Source organism: Uloborus diversus, chromosome 5 (genome assembly GCF_026930045.1).
Source record: "Uloborus diversus isolate 005 chromosome 5, Udiv.v.3.1, whole genome shotgun sequence".
Lineage (NCBI taxonomy): Eukaryota > Metazoa > Arthropoda > Arachnida > Araneae > Uloboridae > Uloborus > Uloborus diversus.
The window spans coordinates 108,193,335-108,213,972 of NC_072735.1; the positions used below are offsets into that span (position 1 = coordinate 108,193,335).

A 20,638-nucleotide genomic window follows, 5' to 3' on the forward strand; every position below is an offset into this window, starting at 1 on the left:
TTTTTAAATGAATAAATGATGAACAAAAAATTCTAGAACTTGAGACTCCATCTCAAACAAACATGTTAAATTTCCGCCATTACGATACTATTTTCGTGGAACGCTGGAAAAGATGAACCATCTAGTTCCAAGAGAAGGAGCAATGAAAATATACAGCATTGAAAATGTTTATATATGTTGTTTAGGTTTTATGTTCTGAAACTTTCTTTGTGAATTATTTTTTGTTTTTTTCATAGGTTCATCCAGGATATGTTGATACAGATATGTCAAGCCATAAAGGTCCATTAACTCCTGATCAAGGTAGGTTTGGTTTTCTTCTCAAAAGTATTCTTTAGTCAAATTTTTTAAGGTTGCTTATGAACACTGCTCAATCGTGTACTTTATTAGGTGCTGAAGCTCCTATTTACTGCGCCCTTTTGCCTCAAAGTGCTGAAATACCCAGAGGAAAATTCATTTGGAACGACAAGAAAGTTGCAGCTTGGCTTTGAATGTTGAGGAACTTTTGTATTTGAGGTACATTTTAATTTAAAATGTATAATGGAAAAACACAGTTAAAATCATGTTGATAGTTCACCTGGAACAAATGAATCATTTTTTAAAATATTTTTTCTAAAATGAAAGAGATAAAAATTCTGTGACTGATAGTTTTCATACACAATGGCATGCAGAACTTTAAACATTTCAGCAGCAATTCATCACAGATATGCAACAGCGATTTTTTTTTTTTTTTTTATAGATTCAAGGGATTTTTAATTTTGTGTTATGAATAGAAATGGTTTTGTGCTACATTTTACTTGAGATCGATTGTGTTTACCTCACAAAAATTCTTTAGATTTATTGTATACAATTTAGAATTTGTTATAGTTATGGAAGCTCATATGCAAAATTATAAGGGGGTCTCAGACATTTTCCCCATGGTTTAGCAGGATATTTTCCCTATGGAAACCAATTTCAGTACAGATTAGAGTTATTAAAATTTGACATTTTTAATAACTTAAAAGTACTGAAAGCAAGAAAGTTCTAATTTCTAAAGGGGGGGGGGACTTGAGCCCCCACTTGCCCCGCTATATGGGCGCCCGTGGTTATAGTTTACTGATTGTATTTTTCATTTTGAAAATCATATACTGCAATAAAAAGAAAGTGAAAAGAACAACTATTCTCAATGAGACGAGAAATGAGAGGGAGGTATTTAGTTTATAATCTACAATGTGAAAATGTGATGAAATGTCTTGAATTTCGTCCAAAAGAATTTAATCCTGTACATTATTTTAAAACGTGTGTGCATTTTCTGCATGTATGAAAATTGGTATGAATACAAATTAATGTATAATTCAATATTTTTATTTTGCAATTTTATACAAATATACATTATAATTTAACAATAAATGCATATATAATTTTTATTTACAAGATGAAGTGTATAGGAACAATAATACATCATTTATGGCTGATATGCTAAAAAAAATTATCACATATATCTACATGCAACATACACTTAAAAATGATTCAATTAAAACTTTGTTCTTTTTTTGCATCTATATGTTGATAGTTTGGACTTGACCAGGTAATAGAAAGTTTTGCACTGAAAAGTAATTATAACCAAATTGGGCTTTAGGCTTCAATTGTCACATTTAAAAGATCACTTAATTTTCAAAATACATGTTTGAAAGCTACCGTAAATTCAACTAGACAAATTTTTTTTGTTTTTGATATATTTTTTTTCCAACTTACGAGTGCTTACACCTAAGCATTAATTTAGTGACTTACTGAATGTGCAGTCATGTCCAAAAAATGCATTGCAATGTTGAAATTTTGCTCATGCATTTAAAATAAGGCACATCTTACATCTTGGTACAAAAGCACTCAATTATTTTAACATGTCTCATTTAATTCTTTTTTTTTTTTTTTTTTAAATTAAATTCTAGTTGCATACACTTTATTTTTCTCATAAAAATGGTGAATTCTGATCTCTAAAATTTTAAAACTTGCATTAAAATCTAACAAAAAATTTGTTTTAAGGTATGTTATGAAATGAATAAACTAGTTGCAACAAGATGAATACATTTGTCCATTCTAAGTGCAAAAGAATTACAATTCTTCTACATAAGTGGATGGAAATACTCCAACAACACCATTAAGCTCTCCTTGCCACCATCCATCATCAGTTTTTTGTACCATTGTGATGATGTCACCTGAAAAAGTTTAGGAAATTAAATTAACAATTTACACATTAAACATACTAAGTCTGCCTTTTCTTTGAATATTGTTGGTTTATAGATGAATAAAACTAAATGTGATGAATATAATTAAAATTAGTTATTCTTTTAACTCATTACTTCCACAGCTGTAATAAAACAGAAAAAAAAAGAAAAGTTTATTAGTAAGAAACAAATGTATGTGTACAAGTGCAATGATGATGGAAAGGTACATATATTCAAAAAAGCATCAAGTGTGTAAAATAAAGAAAATATTATTTCTAGCAAAGTTTTATTAATATTATTAATTGCTAATGCATGGTAGCATGTAAAAGTAACTGTAGAAAAAAAATTATCTTTAAAACAAATTTTTCCTTTCTTAAAAAATTAATTATGGGCTAATAGTCAACTAACAATAAGTGAAATCAAGCTTCTACTTATACGTATTCAAAGAATGGGAAAATATTAATTGCAAGAAAATGGTGAATTTATTAATTGTAATTCCCCCCCCCCCCTCCCCCCACTTCTGTTGGTGAAGTTCATTTAAGAAAAATATATAACTTCATACTTAATTTCTTTACACTCATGACTTAGAAATGTTCTGTATTTTTTTTTTAATGTAAGTTATTTTATACATTTTGCACGTATAAAAAATTTGCTAGATAGTGATTGGAACGCATAAAAATACTTTCATCATTATTCTAAAAGGATAATGAAGAACCAGTAAAATATTTTAAGAAGAATACTGAAACTTAATTAAGGTAAGGTTAAAAAAACTTTTAAAAAAAATTGCCATACATTCTGAAAAGTTTTTTCTGTTACAATATAAGATTAGTTAAGTACATTACGAAAATTACCAGGATGCAGCGTTAATTCATCTGTCAACTTTGCTTCATAATCGTACATGGCTCGACATTGAGTCATTGAAGAAATCCCATTCGAATGAGTCGGAAGATTTGCATAGAGATCATTTCCGTTATCTGTTAAAAGAAAAGTATACTTACAGTATTTTTTTAAATATTTATTATAAAGTACTTTCTTGTCTTTAATGATGTAGGCTTTCTGATCGAGTAATACAGAAAATAAAATTACATTTTAAAATACATTGTTTCCATTGTCACTACGAAGAAAAACTGCATAGTTTTGGAATTCTGGGCAAAATTTTGAGTTTGCATTTATAATTTTTTTAATTTTTCACTAAGCTTGAAAAGATTGCTTTAACTATTTGCTCAGCTTTTGGAAGAAAAATAATAATCATGCAAACGCGAATACATTCATCTTAATTAACATGCATCACTAAAATTTTCTGATTACATTAATTATGTATACAAATCAAAACTAATTACATTATCACTACTATGCATTTTTTATACTGATTTGTTTCATTTATTATTTGGTCAAATATTCAGCCAAATGAAGTCGATCTTTTATTAAGGTTAAAGGGAAAAAAAATAATTGTAATTTTCTTGGAATATATGAAATTGAACATGCTTTTAAGATTAGTTTTTGTAGTAGGCATTTTTTTTACCTTGTATTTGAGAAACTTCAAAGTCAGGAGAGTCACTTGACCCAGAGCCACTGCTCCCAGAGTTCCTCCTCTCCATTCTTACCCAATGTGGAACTTTTAAAACAGTCTGATTCATACCCTGTCAAAAACATAGCAACCATTAAAGTTTAATTGATACAAAAAAAAAGACTACAGTTGCTAATGAGTTACTCTTCTATTGGTTGTTTATCAAATATTGAAGCATATATGTACAATGAAATCACGTTTTTTTTTAAATTTCTTAATCAGAATGAAACAAGTTGATAGTCAGATAAAACTTTTTGTGTCTCTTTTGTTAAAATTTATACCTCTTAGCCCAGCATCAGAAACAATGCAATGCGGATAACTGGGCCTTTGAGCAAGAAACAAGAGACAAAACCAGATTTATTTCAAGCACAATTTGTAAAACATATTGCATTCATGTCTTTTGGGGTAACAGCTGCTTAATGTCTGGAAATTCAAAACTTTTTTCTGCATTATAAAATATAAAACAAAATTTTGTAACAAGTCTAAAACATATGGATGTAAAATTTCTGTCAACACATGCTTTCATAGCATTGATTTTATCATTTAGTTTTTTGTTGCTGTCAGTAGTTCTCTTCTCTCACTTTTTCCACTTCTATTTTCTAGTTACTTACTTTTTCCTCAAGTCCAAAAAATTTTCCAGTGTTTGTTGCCACAACAAAACACAATATAAAAGAATAAACCAGGACTGTGTTTGCATACCTCAATTGGACGACCTGTGACTAACCGTAGCGTTATATGAGAGCTACCAGTTAATTGGCTGCTACCAATGTCGTTCTATTAGTCTCACCGGTTGATCTAAAGGTCGACCCAATTTAAGCTGGTTGATTGTGCCACGTGACATATTTGAATTTTTCACCTGCATGTTATTTGTCTGCGCAAGTGACCGGTGATCAACCAAAAGCATTGGTTGGTGAACAACCGGTTAGTAACTGCTGACGTCATTGGCTGTCAGGTGATCAACCGACTGGTAGATACCGGTCGAGGAATGCAAACACAACCTACATAACAATCAATCACACTTTAATAATCTCATAAAATTCAATCTTATGTATGAAACAAAACCAGTAGGGAATACTCTAACCAAGTGTTGCTGATTTTTCCCTAATTTTCTGTACCCTTTGGAAACAGACACCTCAGTCAGCAAACTACTGTCTTGAGATAACCACTGGTACAAAATGTGAAGTCTCTTGATCATGGGCGAATTACGCTGATAAACTTAACAAATTTCCATGAAGTAAATTTGGTTTAATTGTTCCAATTTGATTTATGATAAGAACACGTAGGTGACTATTAGGAATTATTTTTAAACTTTATCCTTATTTTTCATCCAAAATCCTTTACAATAAATTTCAGAATGATGAAATTTTTAGGATGGAGTTGAAAAGAATGCAACAGCTGCATTTCAATGCTGATATAAAATGAAAAATTATTTCTAACTTGTCCAGTAGATGTAACAGAAAGAGTCTTTAGTTGCTAAAACCAGGGCTATGAAGTTGGAGTCAAAGGTTTAAACTTTCAAGAGTCAGTGTCGGTCATTTTCCCTTTAAGTCCACAACTCTGTCAGTGCTTGTGGAATATGACTGATTTTGGGGTAAAGGAGTCAGAATCAAAGGCTCTAATATTCCCGAAGACGGAGTCTCATTTTTCCTCCAACTCTGCAGCCCTGGCTAAAACTACTGGACAAGCTAGAAATACTTTTAAATTTTATTTTGGCACATAAATAAAGCACTGTCCCATTCCGCACAACTCTTTCTAACTTACCAAATCAAGTTTCTACAAGATAATAGCCAAACAATCACAAATTTTATTAAATAAAAGTTAGCATTTATAAAAAAAAAACTCTAGTATTATGTGTCACACTGCTGTGAGACATTACAGTTAATTTCATTTGTGTCCGGCCCATACCAAAAGGGTTAAAAACATACCGACATTGAAAACCTGTATAATAAAAGTTTTTCCCACAATATTTCCTTACTTCAAACTTTTATCATTTGAACCCTTTACCAATGTGCACGACAGGATCAACCCATAATCAGCTTTATAGCAGTTCAAAATTGATTCTGCAATGAAACGTGATAAAATATATACACTGCATGTACAGATGTTCAACTTCTATAAACTTGAATATGCTTGCAGGAAAAAAATATGATTTTCTATATTATGAACTAGTGCTATAACATTTTTTATGGTAAATTTCTGGTTTAATAATATCATTGGTTTCTTAAATACCACAATGTTTTTACTTTGTGCAACATAATATCGTCGCCTCAGAGCAACAGCAAGATATTTTAGTGTTATTTCTGGTATTAGATATTTTAGTGTTGCTCTGAGGCAACGATATGCAAAAATAAAATTATAAAAATGTTTTATGCAATATACCAAACAACCATTTAATGTTTGAATATGAAGATAAACAGATTTTATACAATTAATTTTAATTTTACAAGTAGAAGGCCTGAATACCTGTTTGTTTTTCACTTCCATATGAGCAAAGAGTGGATGAGTAGGTTTGTTTCGCCCTTCTATTTCAGCAAGGGTGCACTGCATTTTGAATCTAGTTGCTTCAAGATATGTCAGCATAGCTCTCATCTAAATACAAATAAGAGTCTTAAAACAGAATTTTAGTTTGCCTAAAATGTTTTACCCATTAATATAATAACAAATGAAGAAAAATATGCATTGGATTTTAACTTTTAAAGATAACTAGCTGTTTATATATAAAAAGCCTCTTTGTGTTAGTATCAAAATATAAATAATTGAAGAACCAATGCTTGTAAGTAACCTTGTAATAACCTTTCATTTGCTAAAATCTGGAATACATAGTTTTTCATAAGATTTTGCAAACAAAATCTAAACCATTAAAGTCAACACAAGCTATTATTTTTGAAAAACTATTTTAGCGGTTTAAATGCACTAAAAACAACTTGGAAGACAACAATTCAACACAATAGAAATTGGAAGACACAATACAATTCTTTAAATCCCCCCCCCCCCCTCCCCAATACACTAGTACTAGGATTTAAAATGACACGAAAGAATACTCCACAATGAGATGAAATCTATTTCCAGAAAAGAAATGCAAAAATTTCACAGGTCAAAATCTGAAGTATGAGAGCAAGTTTTAATTTAATTAATCTTTAAATGGTTATCTATTTATTGACAAAAAATGCTCACATCTGCTGAAAAGCGATGTAACTTAGTTTATATTCAAGTTTTGAACAAGTTGGGAAAATAGGGAAAAGAAAGAAACTCACATGTTGAAGCTTCTCGAACACATCTTGCTGTGCATCTGCATCACCAAAGGTAGGAGTTTCTTGAAACACTTTTGCTAAATTTTCCACACCTTGTTTTCCTTTCCTTTCAAGTTCCAAATCATGTTTCAGAAGATTTAAAAACCGTTGAAGGATTTCTTTCCTCCTCTCTCGTTTCATTTCATTATTAATGCCTTCAGCCTGCAAAATTTATCATGTTTAAAATAAATCATTTTTCTTTGAATGTTTTTAATTTAAAAAAAAATCTAATTTAATTCATTCAAAATTTTAGCAACAATAATAACACAGTCAAATCCAGATAACACAAACTTTAAAGAAATGGTCAGTTTTGTTTTTGTTCGTTCTAATGGGAATTTCGTTGTTATGAAATTGAAATTACAATGGAACAAAAATTTTATTTTGTTGAAACAAATATTTCGTTGTACTGGGATTTCACTGTAATAATAGTGGAAGGACAGTGGGGACTCGTAGGAGGGGCCAGAGGAGGCCGAAGCCCCCTCACTTTTTTCAGATAATAATTTATAACTTTTTATTTATTTTCCCTTTTTTTTTGTGTATGTACATGCTTGAAATTAAAAAAAAGGATTATACCGTATTTTTCCTGCATATGATCCGCGGATTATCTGTTAAAAAAGTGTAAAATTAATGAGGTGTGGATTATATGCTGCTGCGGATTATCTGTGCGTTGTCCCCCCCCCCCCCTCCCCCCAAACACCAATGCACCGAACCTCAATATTTACAGCGGTATTCGTGGAGACCACTACCCTTGTAAGTTTTTTTGTTTTACATAGCCTGAATGATTAAAAAATAACATTCAAGCTATGTAAAATAAACAAATACAAAAAAGGAAGAAGCCTTCATTTGCACAAGATTAGACTGTTTGCTTCTTTCTCGACTCTTTGTCTTCAAGTAACTAGCGTACTATAATAATAATTTAATGAAGAAATCATTATTTTTTACATTAGTTTTGAATATACCCTAAAAGTTATTACTTCTTCACGTTTTTAGTTTAGTTGCTAAAATTGTATGTTAAATCAAAACTTTTTTGCATCGTATTATCTGCCGCATGCTTAGATTATACACCGTCGTGGATTATACAAGATTGTTTTTCTTCAGGTCGATTTTAGGGCTTCCAATTTTGAAAAAAAATTCCAGGGGAGAGCTCCAGAACCCCTTCTTGTAAAAATCTTCAAAGTTAGTCTACAACTGCGTTTTTGGAACTACAATTTAGAAAAATTAGAAGGGAGAGGAGAAATTGATTTCTATTAATTTTTCAAAAAAAGAAGAAAAAAAAGGAGAGAGTCCTGGAGCTCTATCCCTTACCCTAACGTCAATAAATATGGCCTATAACCTTGTTTTAAGGCTTCAATTTCTACAAATTTTGGAGGAGTCCCCTGTACCGTTCTTTCTCCTAACGTCACCTAAGACAGCATAGAATTGAATTTTTAAAACTACTAGTTTCCAAATTGATAGATTTGTTGAGTAAATCAAATGGATGAGATTTTTTTCCTATTATTCTCTCTTCCCTCCCCTTAAAAAATATTTTCTAGTTTCGCTAGTTGTGTGTTAGGTTGTATGTACGTTTGAGCATACATCAGTACAAGGTTATTTTTTTAATTCGAAAATTGTCTTTCAATTGTTACACAGAAATTATTACATGTTTTAAATTACTGCTCATGTAGTTTTAAAGAAAATGTGACAAGTTATCAAAAATTTGAAGAAAATAAAAATAGTTCAATATTTTTTTCTTTTTTGTCCGCATAAAAATTCTGAATCTGGCCCACGGGCGCCAGCAGATTCTTATGCAGAAGGGTACACCAGTATGTAAATCGCCGAGAATTTATTTGTTTTTTTAAAATTTAGTTTATTTTAAAGCGAACACCGAGAATCATTTTTATCTTTGTTAAAGTTAATTTATAATTTTTTACATATTTCTCGGATCACAATATTTTTGTACTTTTGTAATTTGGTTCTGCTTAAAATAAAATTAACTTTACTCATTCAAAATAATTAATTATTACAAGATTAAAAATAATATTGTCTTTAAAATATTAGATTAATATTGCTTTTTAAAATGTATTTATTTTGAAAAGCCCCTTTGCAGCCCTTTACGGGTGCTGCAAAGGAGGCGTACTGCAGCGCTAAAAATAAACGTGAGATTAATAATTTTCATTATTTATTTTGTAGCTTTTCCCTATCTGATTGATTAAACTTTATTTTTTAAAGTAATTGAGTGAAAGTACGCCACCCTGTGAACAATCATGTACATAAACATGTTAGTATTAATATCGTTAGTATTTACTTTATAGTTTGAGTATTTTGTAGCTTGTCCTCTGTCTTTAAAATGAGTTTAATTTTATTTATTTAACACAAATAACTACACTGGTGTGCAAAAATGAAGGACGAGACGGTTTTTTCAATATAACTTTGTACAAAAGCTTTCCAAATCAACACATTTAATGCCGTAAGATCCCCAATACGTAAGGACATGTGTAATGTAAGCAACACTTACTAAAAGAGAAATCAGAGGGATAAAAAGAAGCTTTATTGAAAAAGTAGCATGGAGCGCAATGCGACTGAAGGCCAAAACATCCCTGTGATGGGTGTCCAGCAAGAAACATCCGGTCTTTAGTAGGGGATATGATCTCCCCCGACTGTTAGGCAGGTGTCACAGCGTCTGCCCATGCTGAGAATGAGGGTGTCAATGAGTTGTTGAGGCATTGCTGCCCATTCGTCTTGCAGCGCCAATCGAAGCTCCCGAATTGTTACTAGTGGTAAGGTACGAGCTGCCAAGCGTCTGCCTAGAAAATCCCATACATGCTCGATGGGATTGAGATCCGGAGATTGTGCCGGCCAATCCATACGTTCAATATCCTCACTCTCTAAGAGCTGTTCGGCAGCTACTGTGCGATGACATGGTGCATTGTCGTCCATGAAAAGGAACTGCGGACCCATAGCGCCTCTAAAAAGACGCACATATGGAAGAAGAATCTCGTTACAATAACGGGTCCCGTTGACTGAACCTGCGTCGAAGATGTGAAGGTCTGTACGACTACCAAGCATGATGCCTCCCCAAATGAGAACACCGCGACCTCCATACCTGTCCCTTTCAATGATGTTCGAGGCATGATTGTGGCTTCCCTGCTCTCTCCAGAAGAGTATGCGATGAGAATCGCTACTCAGACTGAATCTGCTCTCATTTGTAAAGAGTACTCGTCCCCATTCATTGTCTCTCCAATTCCGGTGTTTCCGGCACTACAGAGAATGCCTTCTCCGATGGGCAGGCGTTAGAGGTACACACCGTATAGGGCGTCGTGCAAACAGACCACCACCGTGCAGTCTTCTGGCCACGATAAAATGCGATATCGATCGTCCAGTCGCCTGTGTCGTGTGTCTAGCGATTTCTTTCGCTGTCTGCCGCCTGTTTCTTCTGGCCTGTAAGACAATATACCGGTCATCTGCGGGTGTGGTTCCTCGTGGACGATCACTACTGAACCCCCGTATAGCTGTTCCACTAGTTTGAAATTGTCTCCAAAGTCGTGAAACGATGCTGTGAGCAATTCCAAACTCTGCAGCCACACTTGTCACACTGCGGCCTTCCTCGAACTTCCCAATGATTCGACCTCGGGTAAAAGCATCCAGATGTCATCTAACAGATTGATTATTCACCATTTCTCACTGAGGCAGCAACTCGGTGTGATTTTAACTGCTATAGGGCGTGCAATCTCTTTGTCAGAAATACTGATCTTACACCGACAACATGCTTTATACTACTCAGACACTCCCCCATCACATCTGCCTGCATATCTGCACCGTACATCACCTTACTTAATCTCCTGATTGGTCTTTCTGTCTGCTCTGCCTCTTCGTTCAGCTGATATGCTAATTTTTCGACTTCGTTCTTAATTTTTGCACACCAGTGTATTTTATGAAAGTTTAAATGTCAAAAAAAATAAATAAATAAAATAAATGAATAAAAATTTCAAAAAGCAGGGGGGGGGGTGAAAGTGCACCCATGATCTGCCCCCTCACTTTTTCGAGGCACAAGCCGCCACTGTGGCAGGATAGAAAATAATTTTACAAACTGATCTTAAAATTTATGAGGAGGAATGTTCTCAGTATTGTGGATTAAACACATTAAGATGTTTGAAAATATTTTTTGTCTCATAAGTTCAGCAGCTGGTGCAGAGATTTGTACAATATTGAGAACATGACACTTTAAGCAGAAATATGTTATAATATGGATTACATGACACTTGAACCATTGGCAGACAAAAGAAGAAAAAACAATATCAAACTTCAGCTGTAAAAACTATCAATCTTTCAAATATTTAAAAAAAATGAAAAAAAAAAAAAAAACCCACAACTGTGTAATGGAATCAACACAAAGAATCAGCTGGGGGCATGATTGATTAAAAGTCAATCATCATAGTATTGATGTCAATGTCATCATTAGTTTAAAGAGTTTGGTCTTATACATAAATATAAGTTCACTATCATTATGTGTTTCAAATGCAAACCTTGTCATACTCAGATATACTTTATTTGTGGCATTTAATACTTCTGGTGATTAGTGTTGATGGCGTTTTACAAAAAAAAAAATCATCTTTATAAATCTTCTATGCGTTAGAATTTCTGCAACACAGCTTTAAAGAAGCTACTTCAAAGCTGTTTTTGCACACACATGTATAATTTTTTGTGTAGACATTAAAGGATTTTTTTAATGAGTTTTCAGGAAAGAAAAATATTTCTCTTTGTTCTGAAGTACATTACTTTGTGTATAATCAATTAATTGTTGGGATGAATTTAACTAAACTAAAAGATTTACTATTAAGATTTTTTTTCTCCTACATTCATAAAGAGAACAATGAATTATTTAAAATGTCCTTTAAAGTTAAAGTGATTAAAGAAAAAGTACATACATAAAAATCTGGTAAATACTGCTCAGGAATATTTGGACCTGTTCCTCTTGTTTCAATAAGTTTCTGTACATCAGCTGTTACATCAACTGTTTTCACTGTTGTTGAAAGCCTTTCAGAGCACTAAAAAGTAATAAATATGTTTACGTCTGCAAAGTCTTTCCAAAGAAAAAGGAAACTTTTACAACAGGAAAAAAGTTGCTAATCTTACATTAACAATGTAAGAACACACCCATTAATGTAAAGTAAATAACACGACAATAATCGATAGTAAGGCTAGGAATTTAGCAGTTGAAATATTTTTGCAGATATAGTTAAAAAATATTTATACACCGACTCACCTGTATTAAGGCAGGGCCCACAAGAGAATAGTTATTTGTATACTTCTGCACGAAATCATGCATACTGTTTAACCTTTCTTCTTCTAGCTGTTGGAAAGCTGAATTTGCTCTATAAACAGAGGTTTCCCAATCCTGCCTTGTTCTTTCTGCTTTTATGCAAGCATTATAATAGTCTATATCTGCTCGGTTCAATAATTCTTCAGCTTTTCTTTTTTTATGTTCCAACTAGTTCACATAAAAGACACAATTAAAACTTCAGGTATTACATTTTACAAAATACAATATGCTCATTTAGATATCAAATTGCTTTTGTAGAACCTGAATAGATTTATGAACAGGTTAATCAGAGGTGCCCATCCTCCCTAAGATAAAGGGTGCACCTCCTAAATATTTAGAAGACCCTGCCCCCTAAAATGAGAAAAATTCCCCTCAAAATAACCACACCCCTGGGTTAATTGTTCATGAAATATATAAGCTTACACTATTCGAAGTATTTCATGAACTTGCTAAATCTTACTAGAAAATCGCCCATCAATGTATGACAGATGAAAATTGCTTCTACATTTGAACAAAGCAATTAATTGCATGTTTGATGATCTTTTGATCGTTGAAATTTTAACCCTAACTCCAGTGGATTAATCCTCAACTCCAGTAGATAGCGTTCATTGTTGACCACTTTTTCGTTTCTTCATTCCCCTGAAATGACACTGTCTTACCAGTAAAACAACTAAGTTACCGAATCCAGTCAAGCCTCGTCACAATAAAGACTTTCCCTGCCTGTTGAACATTACCAACTCATATTATCAAATTATCATGCCGTGGCGCGAGTTTCATTGTTGATGACGTCAGGAGTGTTACTCGATCGTTGGCTATTGTACATATTAAAAAAGTAATACATAGGAGTTATTAGTAGTTATACATAGGATTACAAAAGTCTAATGATGGCATCCCAGCAAATAATCAAATTGATGAAATGTCATGATGCTGAATAAATGAACAATGACTGCTGTTTCTAATTTCTAGGCAAAAATTGATTTTACCTAGAAATTTTTTACATATTACTACATTAACAAATAAATAAAATTATGCATTGAATTTATAAACTTTTAATGCATAACTAGCTGCTTAAAAAGCCTTTTTGGGCTCCTATCAAATGCTAAATAAATAAAAAATTATTACTTGTAAGTTAATAAAGCCTTATTAATTAAGCTGTTACTCGTAAGTCATAAACCTTTCAGAACGTTTACCTCTATTTTATCTTGAAACCAGTTAAAACAATTATAATTCACTTTCTAATTACATAGAAAAATTGGAGCAAATTCATAATCAGAAAAACTAGTGCTTACTACTAATATAATATTTTAATGTGTATGGCTATTTTTTCACCCACATATTAGAGGATTTATGCGAAAATATTGCTCAATATTGGAAAAAACTAATTAATTAGATGCAGAGGCTGTGATCAGGACTGAAAAGTGGAGGGGCAATAAAAAAGAAAAACGACAACTAAAAGCCATAAGCAGGGTTTGTACTCTCCTTCAAAACTCCTCCAATGCTCCTTCAGTTAGGAAATTTTTTTGAAGTGCCCTTCAAACTCCTTCATTTTCGTTTTAACTCCTTCAAAACTCCTGTTTTAGTTCCAGACTACATTGGCTTGCTTTATGACAGTAACTTATAATACTTTGATCAACAACTAACTTCGTCACAAGGCGATTTTAATGTAGTAATTTTTTGCATTTATTTTTTTCATGGAGATGTGGTCTACAAATTGATCGTAGTTAAGTCATAAAAGTTGAAGGTGAAAATTTTATTAGAAAACTAAAACGTTTCATAAGTAAAATAAAACATGCTTAAACAGTGCTGAGCTATTTTTTCAAGTTTAATGATTATTGTTTTTCCCTCCACCACTCTTAGCAGCAAAAGTCAGGTTGTCTAATTATTATTTAAATATTTAAAACTGCATAACTAGATGTACTATATTAAGTGATTGTGTTAAAAAAACAATTGTTAAGTAAATTGAAGTTATGATGTTGTAAAAAGGGTCATCCACAAGTGATGTCATGCCTTGAGGAGGAGACGGGCTCATGAAATTGTGACAAGGGAAAAAGAGAGGGTGACAAAAAGTGACATCGCACAATTATTGTAACAATATGTTTATAATAAATATGACATGTGACAAGAGGAGGAGTTAGGTGAAGTTTGACACTTCATAATAAAGGGGGAAGGGGTCAAATATGTTGAAAAAAAGTGTGACATCATTTAATGACAGCCCATTAGTACTCGTTCAAAACCTCATTTTACTCCTTCAAACCTCCTTCATTTTATTTCTGAAATTGAGTACGAACCCTTCATAAAACTTTTAGCAACAGCAAAAAATGAAAAAAAAAGAAAGAAAAATTAATTTGAATTTTGACATTTTGAATTCGAATTATGTTTTTCGCAATCATGAGTCTGTGTATGTAGGATATGTGTTTGTGTGTGGGGGTATGTGTGTTTGTGTGTAGGCATGTGTGTTTGTGTCTGTGTGCTGGCATAAGTGTGTGGGTAGTTGTATGTGTGTGTAGGCATATGTGTTTGTGTCTGTGTGCAGGCATGAATGTGTGGGTAGTTGTGTGTGCGTGCGTGTGTGTAGTTGTGTATGCATGAGTGCGTGTGTAGGACATGGATGCAACCTGGAGACGGCTTTCGCTATAGGAGCAGCATTGTGAGGACCCGGTCGACGGCGATGCTGCAGATAAGAGGGTGGCGGTGGGAAAATAAAATGATAGGACATCAAAACAGTCAAGTGAGAACAATAAGCAATCGTGATTGCTCAAAAAGCAACAGAAAAAAGTACAAAATTTTACTAGGGCTGGTTTTAAGAGCAGATGAGTGGAAATTTATGTAAATCTAACAGCTTAACTCACGTTTTCTTCAAATTTTGATGAATTTTGTACACAATAACTTTCCCCGAAGAAACACTTAGACATGAATTAGACTTACATTATTTACTCTCCCAAAGTATTTTGAGATGTCCCAAACACTTGGTAATAATTTCATTAGGCAAGTATGGCTTGTTTAAGTAAAACAATTGATTTACTAATATCTAAACCATGAATACATAAACTAAACGTTATTGCTTGTGCTAAATAATGTTTCATAATCAAATAATTATGATTTAAAAATTTTGACTTTTTTTTTAAATTTTGGTTCCTAAATTGGAAAAAAAAAGAACCATAAAAAGTGGGGGGGGGGGAGATCGCCGCCACTGTTTAGATGGAATAAACTGATATCTGCCTCCAGCTCGGTTATTCACTATTACAGGCTGATGAGTTCTATAGAAAAAAAAGAAACTGCAGTCTCTGGATGTGATAATTGAGCTGTTTAATTTATATTTCATGTAATTATTATGGGTTAGATAATTAGTGACAGTGTATGAAACGTGGTTGAAGCAATTACTTTATGAATGTCTTTTTCCGTCAGAAGTTTCCCTTTGTTGACTTTACAATCAAGAGCCTGCTCTTGCATTCTTTCGTTTTCTCTAGCACACACGTAACTCAACTTTTTTGCCTTCAATTCATCGTTCCTTTTGTCATTCAGAACTTTAGAAATCTTATCCACTGAGTTTTCAACCTAAAGTTAAAAAAGAGAAACAAAACATTCAGTAAAATTTTCCACAACAAAATAAGTTTTAATCAATATTTCAATCAAAAATAAATTTTGATTGTTATTTTGAGCATTACATAGTCATTTTTCTTCGAGGCAACTAAACTTTTATGTCGAAAGGTAGCAAAAAAAAACTTGCATCATCATCAGAAAAATAAACCCCTTCAAGCTGCAAAAAAGTTTCTTGTCTTACAGGAGTGTCAAGAAATGGAATTTTTCGGAAGTGGAGAATTCTCATTTTGCCGAATGGAAATTCGAATTTTATCAAAGGGTAAAATGTTAGCATGCTCACATGCTTGCATTTAATAAGAACAGACATCAAATATCATTTTAAAAAATTGCAATATTGCACTACTGTCATCTCCAACTTGGCAGAATCTTTGGAGAAAATATTCCAAATATAGAAATTTTTGAGGTGGGTCACAGTGACTTCCTATTGAGGTGCCTCTGCTTTGACATAAGGGAAGAAACTGAATTTTAAGGAGAAGGCAAAACTAATGTGTTTTCAGATAATGATGTATTCCGGGTGGAACTTCGTACGAATTGAACATATCATCGGCACCATGCTAAACTATCGAATGTGAAAAATCGCATTTTTCAAATTCGATGTGTGCTGTAGTACTCAAAAAGGGCTACTGGTTTATGACTACTTCAAATGATATTTTTTTTACTGTTAAAGTTATCTATATAAATTAAAACATTGAAAATAACATAACGCGTCAGATGTAAAAAAAATTATACTCAGTTTTTCGGCTCTTCTGAAAATTGCCAATTTTTATAAACTAGTTTAGCATGGTGCCGACGATATTTATAGCTTTAAAATAAAAACTTTTGAAACTAAAATTGAAATTTTCAGTCACTTCTTTCAAAAATGTTATGTGTGGAACCCCCCCCCCCCTTTTTTTTGTAACGTTCTGCAATTTTTAATTAAGCCCACAAATAGGCTTGACATTTATTACCATAAAAGATCCTTTTTTTTTTGATATTTAAGTATTAAAAAAAATATGGAATTAAAAATATTTGCAGACTTACGATTTTTCTTTGCTTATGTTGGCAATCTAATAATACTTTCATTGGCTTAACAACATCATCTTCTAAACCACTAGAAAAATGCCTAGGTTGAAAAACAAAATGCATGTTAATCATTTCAACAGCAAAACCATAAAATTTTTCAAGTGTAATATTCTTAGTATATATTATTAAATCAGGCACCGCCTTCACTACTTAAGGAACTGAAGCTGATCGGATATTTCGGGAGTTCCCAAAGTAGGTGGACCCCCCACCCTGAGGTGCCGCAAGGAGAGGCGAGGGGTGCCGCAAAACATCTATCCAAACCATCAATATGCATATATAATACATATAAACTGGGGTGTCTTAAGAAAGTTTCAATTCTTCAAAGGGTACCTGCCTTGAATCGGAAAAGTTTGAAAACCCTGCGATTACTGAAGCTAGTTATTAAGTAAAAAACTAGATAAGTTCACACACCATATTTAAAAGAACTATATAAACTTTATTTTGAATATATTGTGTAGGATATAGCTGAGGTTGGGTTGCACATCAGTTACTTTCACAATATTAATGAGAGGACTGGCACCAGGCGTGGATACAGTGGCTCCCCCCCCCACCCCTTAAGTAACCAAACATAGCCTAAACTCAGTTTTGGGGACTTCTGTGTCGAAAAATTTACCTATGACTCCCCAATTTTTGCTCAAAAATGACTTATGACCCCCCTCCTTCCAGAAATGACTCCCTCCAAAACCAGAGGCTGGATCCGCCCTTGGTTGACACTTCATTCAATACTCACATGTGACCACATAATTGCATTAATTATTGTCTGATTTACTTTTCATTTCATACACTCACGCTTCCTTTAATTCTTCTACACCCCCTTGGTTGAGAACCACTGTCTAGATAAAGAAAGAGAAGGTCAGAAAAAAAGAAAAAAAAAATTACCGATGTACATCAGCCTCATTTTCCATTTGCAGTGCAACTTCTTGCCAAGCACTCTGACTGGTCCTAAAAGAAAGGAGAATTCTAATTAATTGACTTAGAGAGCAACAAAGTTCTGAAAAATTCATCTAAATGAAAAATGTATCTTACCCAACAGTTAACTTAGTGGCTTTGTTGATTTTTGTTGCTAATTTTGATAGACCTTTGGCATAGTTAATTTCTAATTCAGACCTATAAAAAGAAGAAGAAATAAAGATGCTTATGATTTGGCGAAAGGTTGTTTGTTTGCAGCTAAAGTGATATATATATATATATATATATATATATATATATATATATATATATATATATATATATATATATATATGAATCAGCAATGTATATGCAGGGTTGCCCAGCCCACGAGGGGGGGTTCCATGTCGCAGATTTCATCATTGAAGTTTTTATGGGGGAGGGGTGTGATTTGAGAGGGATTTTCATCTAACTTAGAGGGGTTTTCCATAGCATTTGAGAGGGTGAGCCATCGCTTATGTGGGATGGGAATCCCTGGTATAAGTTCAATGCAAATATGCACATAGCATTCAAAAATATTTAAGCAATACAGTCATTAGTTTTTTTTCTTTCATGTTTGGTTTTCGTGATTTTTCCAGCTTTGCATCTCTAAATGGGTTCAAAACGTTCTAGTTCAATTTCAAGCATTAGTTCTCCAACTGATTAGCGCTTTTTTTTTCTTTTATGAGAACACTGTTTTGTCACTTTTTTGTTTTAAATCAGTTCACTAGAAAACTCATGAGCGGTAAAACTGTAAATGAACTTTAAACTAAAAATTAAGAAAAAACGAATGCCGTGAGAAAAATATGATTGTCGACAACACATGGAATGGAAGCAACTTTCTAATATGTCTCCCTCTTTAGTTTACGCCAGGGCTCTCCAACCTAAGGCCCGCGGGCCGGATCCGGCCCGCGATCAGATTTTGTCCGGCTCGCGGGAAGCTAGCAAACTTTTTTTTTCGGAATAGAGACAGTCTCGTTAGAAATATAATTGAGATATTATTTTTAATTACAAATAATTATTTAAAATCTTTTTATTGTTGATTTAAATCGTTTTATTAATCATTTTTTACTGTTAACTACGATTGCCGCACTCATCTCTCTTTTTGCTCTTTCCGAGAACAAATCTCTTTTCTCCGTGCCCCATTCTCCCGTTAGTCTCCTGGCACTGGACATTTCCTGGCCCCAGTGAAAACATGCGATCCATTTTACAGTTCTCTACCAGAAAAAAATTTACAGAACTTAAAAATTCATGTTAAAGCTATGTTTCCTCTTTTTGCATCCACTTACAAGAACAGACGTTTTGAAAATTGAAGTATATTGAATCTAAGTGTATATCTTCTTTATTAGACGAACATTTAAAATCACTCTTACTGATCGGAACTACGAAGTTTGTCCCTGAATGGACTGAAATTTTATCCAACAAATGCAATCTTCTCATTAATATTTTAACGTTTTAATTTTTTTTAAAGCTTTACACGTGTTGTATTCTTTTCCAACTTTTTCAACGTCATTAATTGAATAAAATAAATTTGTAGTACATTGCAATAATTTTGTCTTGTATCACACACTCATTAGTCTTTAAAAAGAAAGGGAAAAAAAAAAGAAACTTCACTTGATTTTGTGACACAGAAAACTTTTTATTTCAGTTTTCTGAACTATTCTAAATTTTACAAGACTCCCTATCGTTATATTATTAGCGGTTTATGGGCACTTAAAATATAATTTAATTTAGCTAACAGCAAATATGTATAAAGAAATATAGCAACATAGAAGCAAGCCCAAAAATTTTCAACACCCCCCGCTTTATTAATATATATTATATATACGCGATGTATGGGAGGAGGGGGGTAGCGCTAAATAGACCATCTGAACTAAAATACTGTTGAACTGGCCCGCTTCACCTCCAAAAATTTGCAATGTGGCCCGCGAGTGAAAAAGGTTGGAGAACCCTGGTTTACGCCTATGATTCCAAGTATTTTGTTAACAATTTCCAAGTTTAAGATATGCTCCGATAGTTATAAATATTCCATGTAATTTTTTTGAAATATGCTTTTGAAATTTCTGTTGTAGTAAACAAACAACGACAACGAAACTAATGATCCTTGAAATAAGAAAAAATATTGAGTTTCTGAAAGGAATACATCCAAAACAACAGCTTAGTTTCAAATCTAAAATGCACATTCTGTACCACGTATAACTAGCAGTACAATTTTCGACTTTCGTTTGATTGCAGGTTTTTGAAATTTAAGAAAACTAGTAAACTAACTACAACGTCAAATTCAAAGAATAGCACATAACTTAAATTGCCTTAAAGATGATTTTTTTTAAACAGAAAGTGGATATGTCACCAAGTCAGGACCACTGAGAAGAGTTTGCAAAACATGTTTCTATTTTTAAAAAAATAATGGGATTCTTTTCCAAAGATTACATTCAAAAAAAATATGTATGTTCACAATATTTACGTTTTTTTTTTTTTTTTTTTTTGAAAAGCTCAAAACAATTTAATTAGTGTACAGCGTTTTTGTTAGCTGTATCAAGACGGCGAAAATGATAAAAGATTTCCGTTTGGGTAAATTTCATTTTTGTACAATGCAGCCAGGGGCGGATACAGACTATCGTTTCATGGGGGGGGGGGGGGGAGCTTTGGGTACGAAAAATTTTTGAAACTGCTTGGGCGTCTTTCAAAGCCC

At 32.9% G+C, this 20,638-nt stretch overlaps 2 protein-coding genes across 3 annotated transcripts in view; one reads left to right on the top strand and one right to left on the bottom strand.

Annotated features, from left to right (window-relative positions):
• LOC129222592 (carbonyl reductase [NADPH] 1-like) overlaps nt 1–2,152 on the top strand; it is a 41,788-nt gene extending 39,636 nt beyond the window's left edge. Inside the window, exons 8-10 of one of the 2 annotated variants that reach the window (XM_054857107.1) lie at nt 237–300; nt 388–513; nt 2,020–2,152. In XM_054857107.1, the coding sequence (XP_054713082.1) occupies nt 237–300; nt 388–488 (165 nt within the window). In that variant the 3' untranslated portion in view covers nt 489–513; nt 2,020–2,152. Of the gene's footprint in view, nt 1–236; nt 301–387; nt 628–2,019 lie in introns of those variants that run through there. The other variant, XM_054857106.1, reaches the window with a different exon arrangement.
• The window catches only part of LOC129222589 (nostrin-like), a 132,268-nt gene continuing 112,965 nt past the window's right edge, over nt 1,336–20,638 (bottom strand). Inside the window, exons 3-13 of the mRNA XM_054857103.1 lie at nt 18,046–18,126; nt 17,899–17,961; nt 16,978–17,059; nt 15,739–15,912; nt 12,301–12,525; nt 11,963–12,082; nt 7,023–7,220; nt 6,232–6,357; nt 3,724–3,841; nt 3,053–3,175; nt 1,336–2,192 (exon numbers count right to left, since the gene is read on the bottom strand). Coding sequence (XP_054713078.1) covers nt 2,089–2,192; nt 3,053–3,175; nt 3,724–3,841; nt 6,232–6,357; nt 7,023–7,220; nt 11,963–12,082; nt 12,301–12,525; nt 15,739–15,912; nt 16,978–17,059; nt 17,899–17,961; nt 18,046–18,126 — 1,414 coding nt within the window. The 3' untranslated portion in view covers nt 1,336–2,088. The remainder of the gene's footprint in view (nt 2,193–3,052; nt 3,176–3,723; nt 3,842–6,231; nt 6,358–7,022; nt 7,221–11,962; nt 12,083–12,300; nt 12,526–15,738; nt 15,913–16,977; nt 17,060–17,898; nt 17,962–18,045; nt 18,127–20,638) is intronic.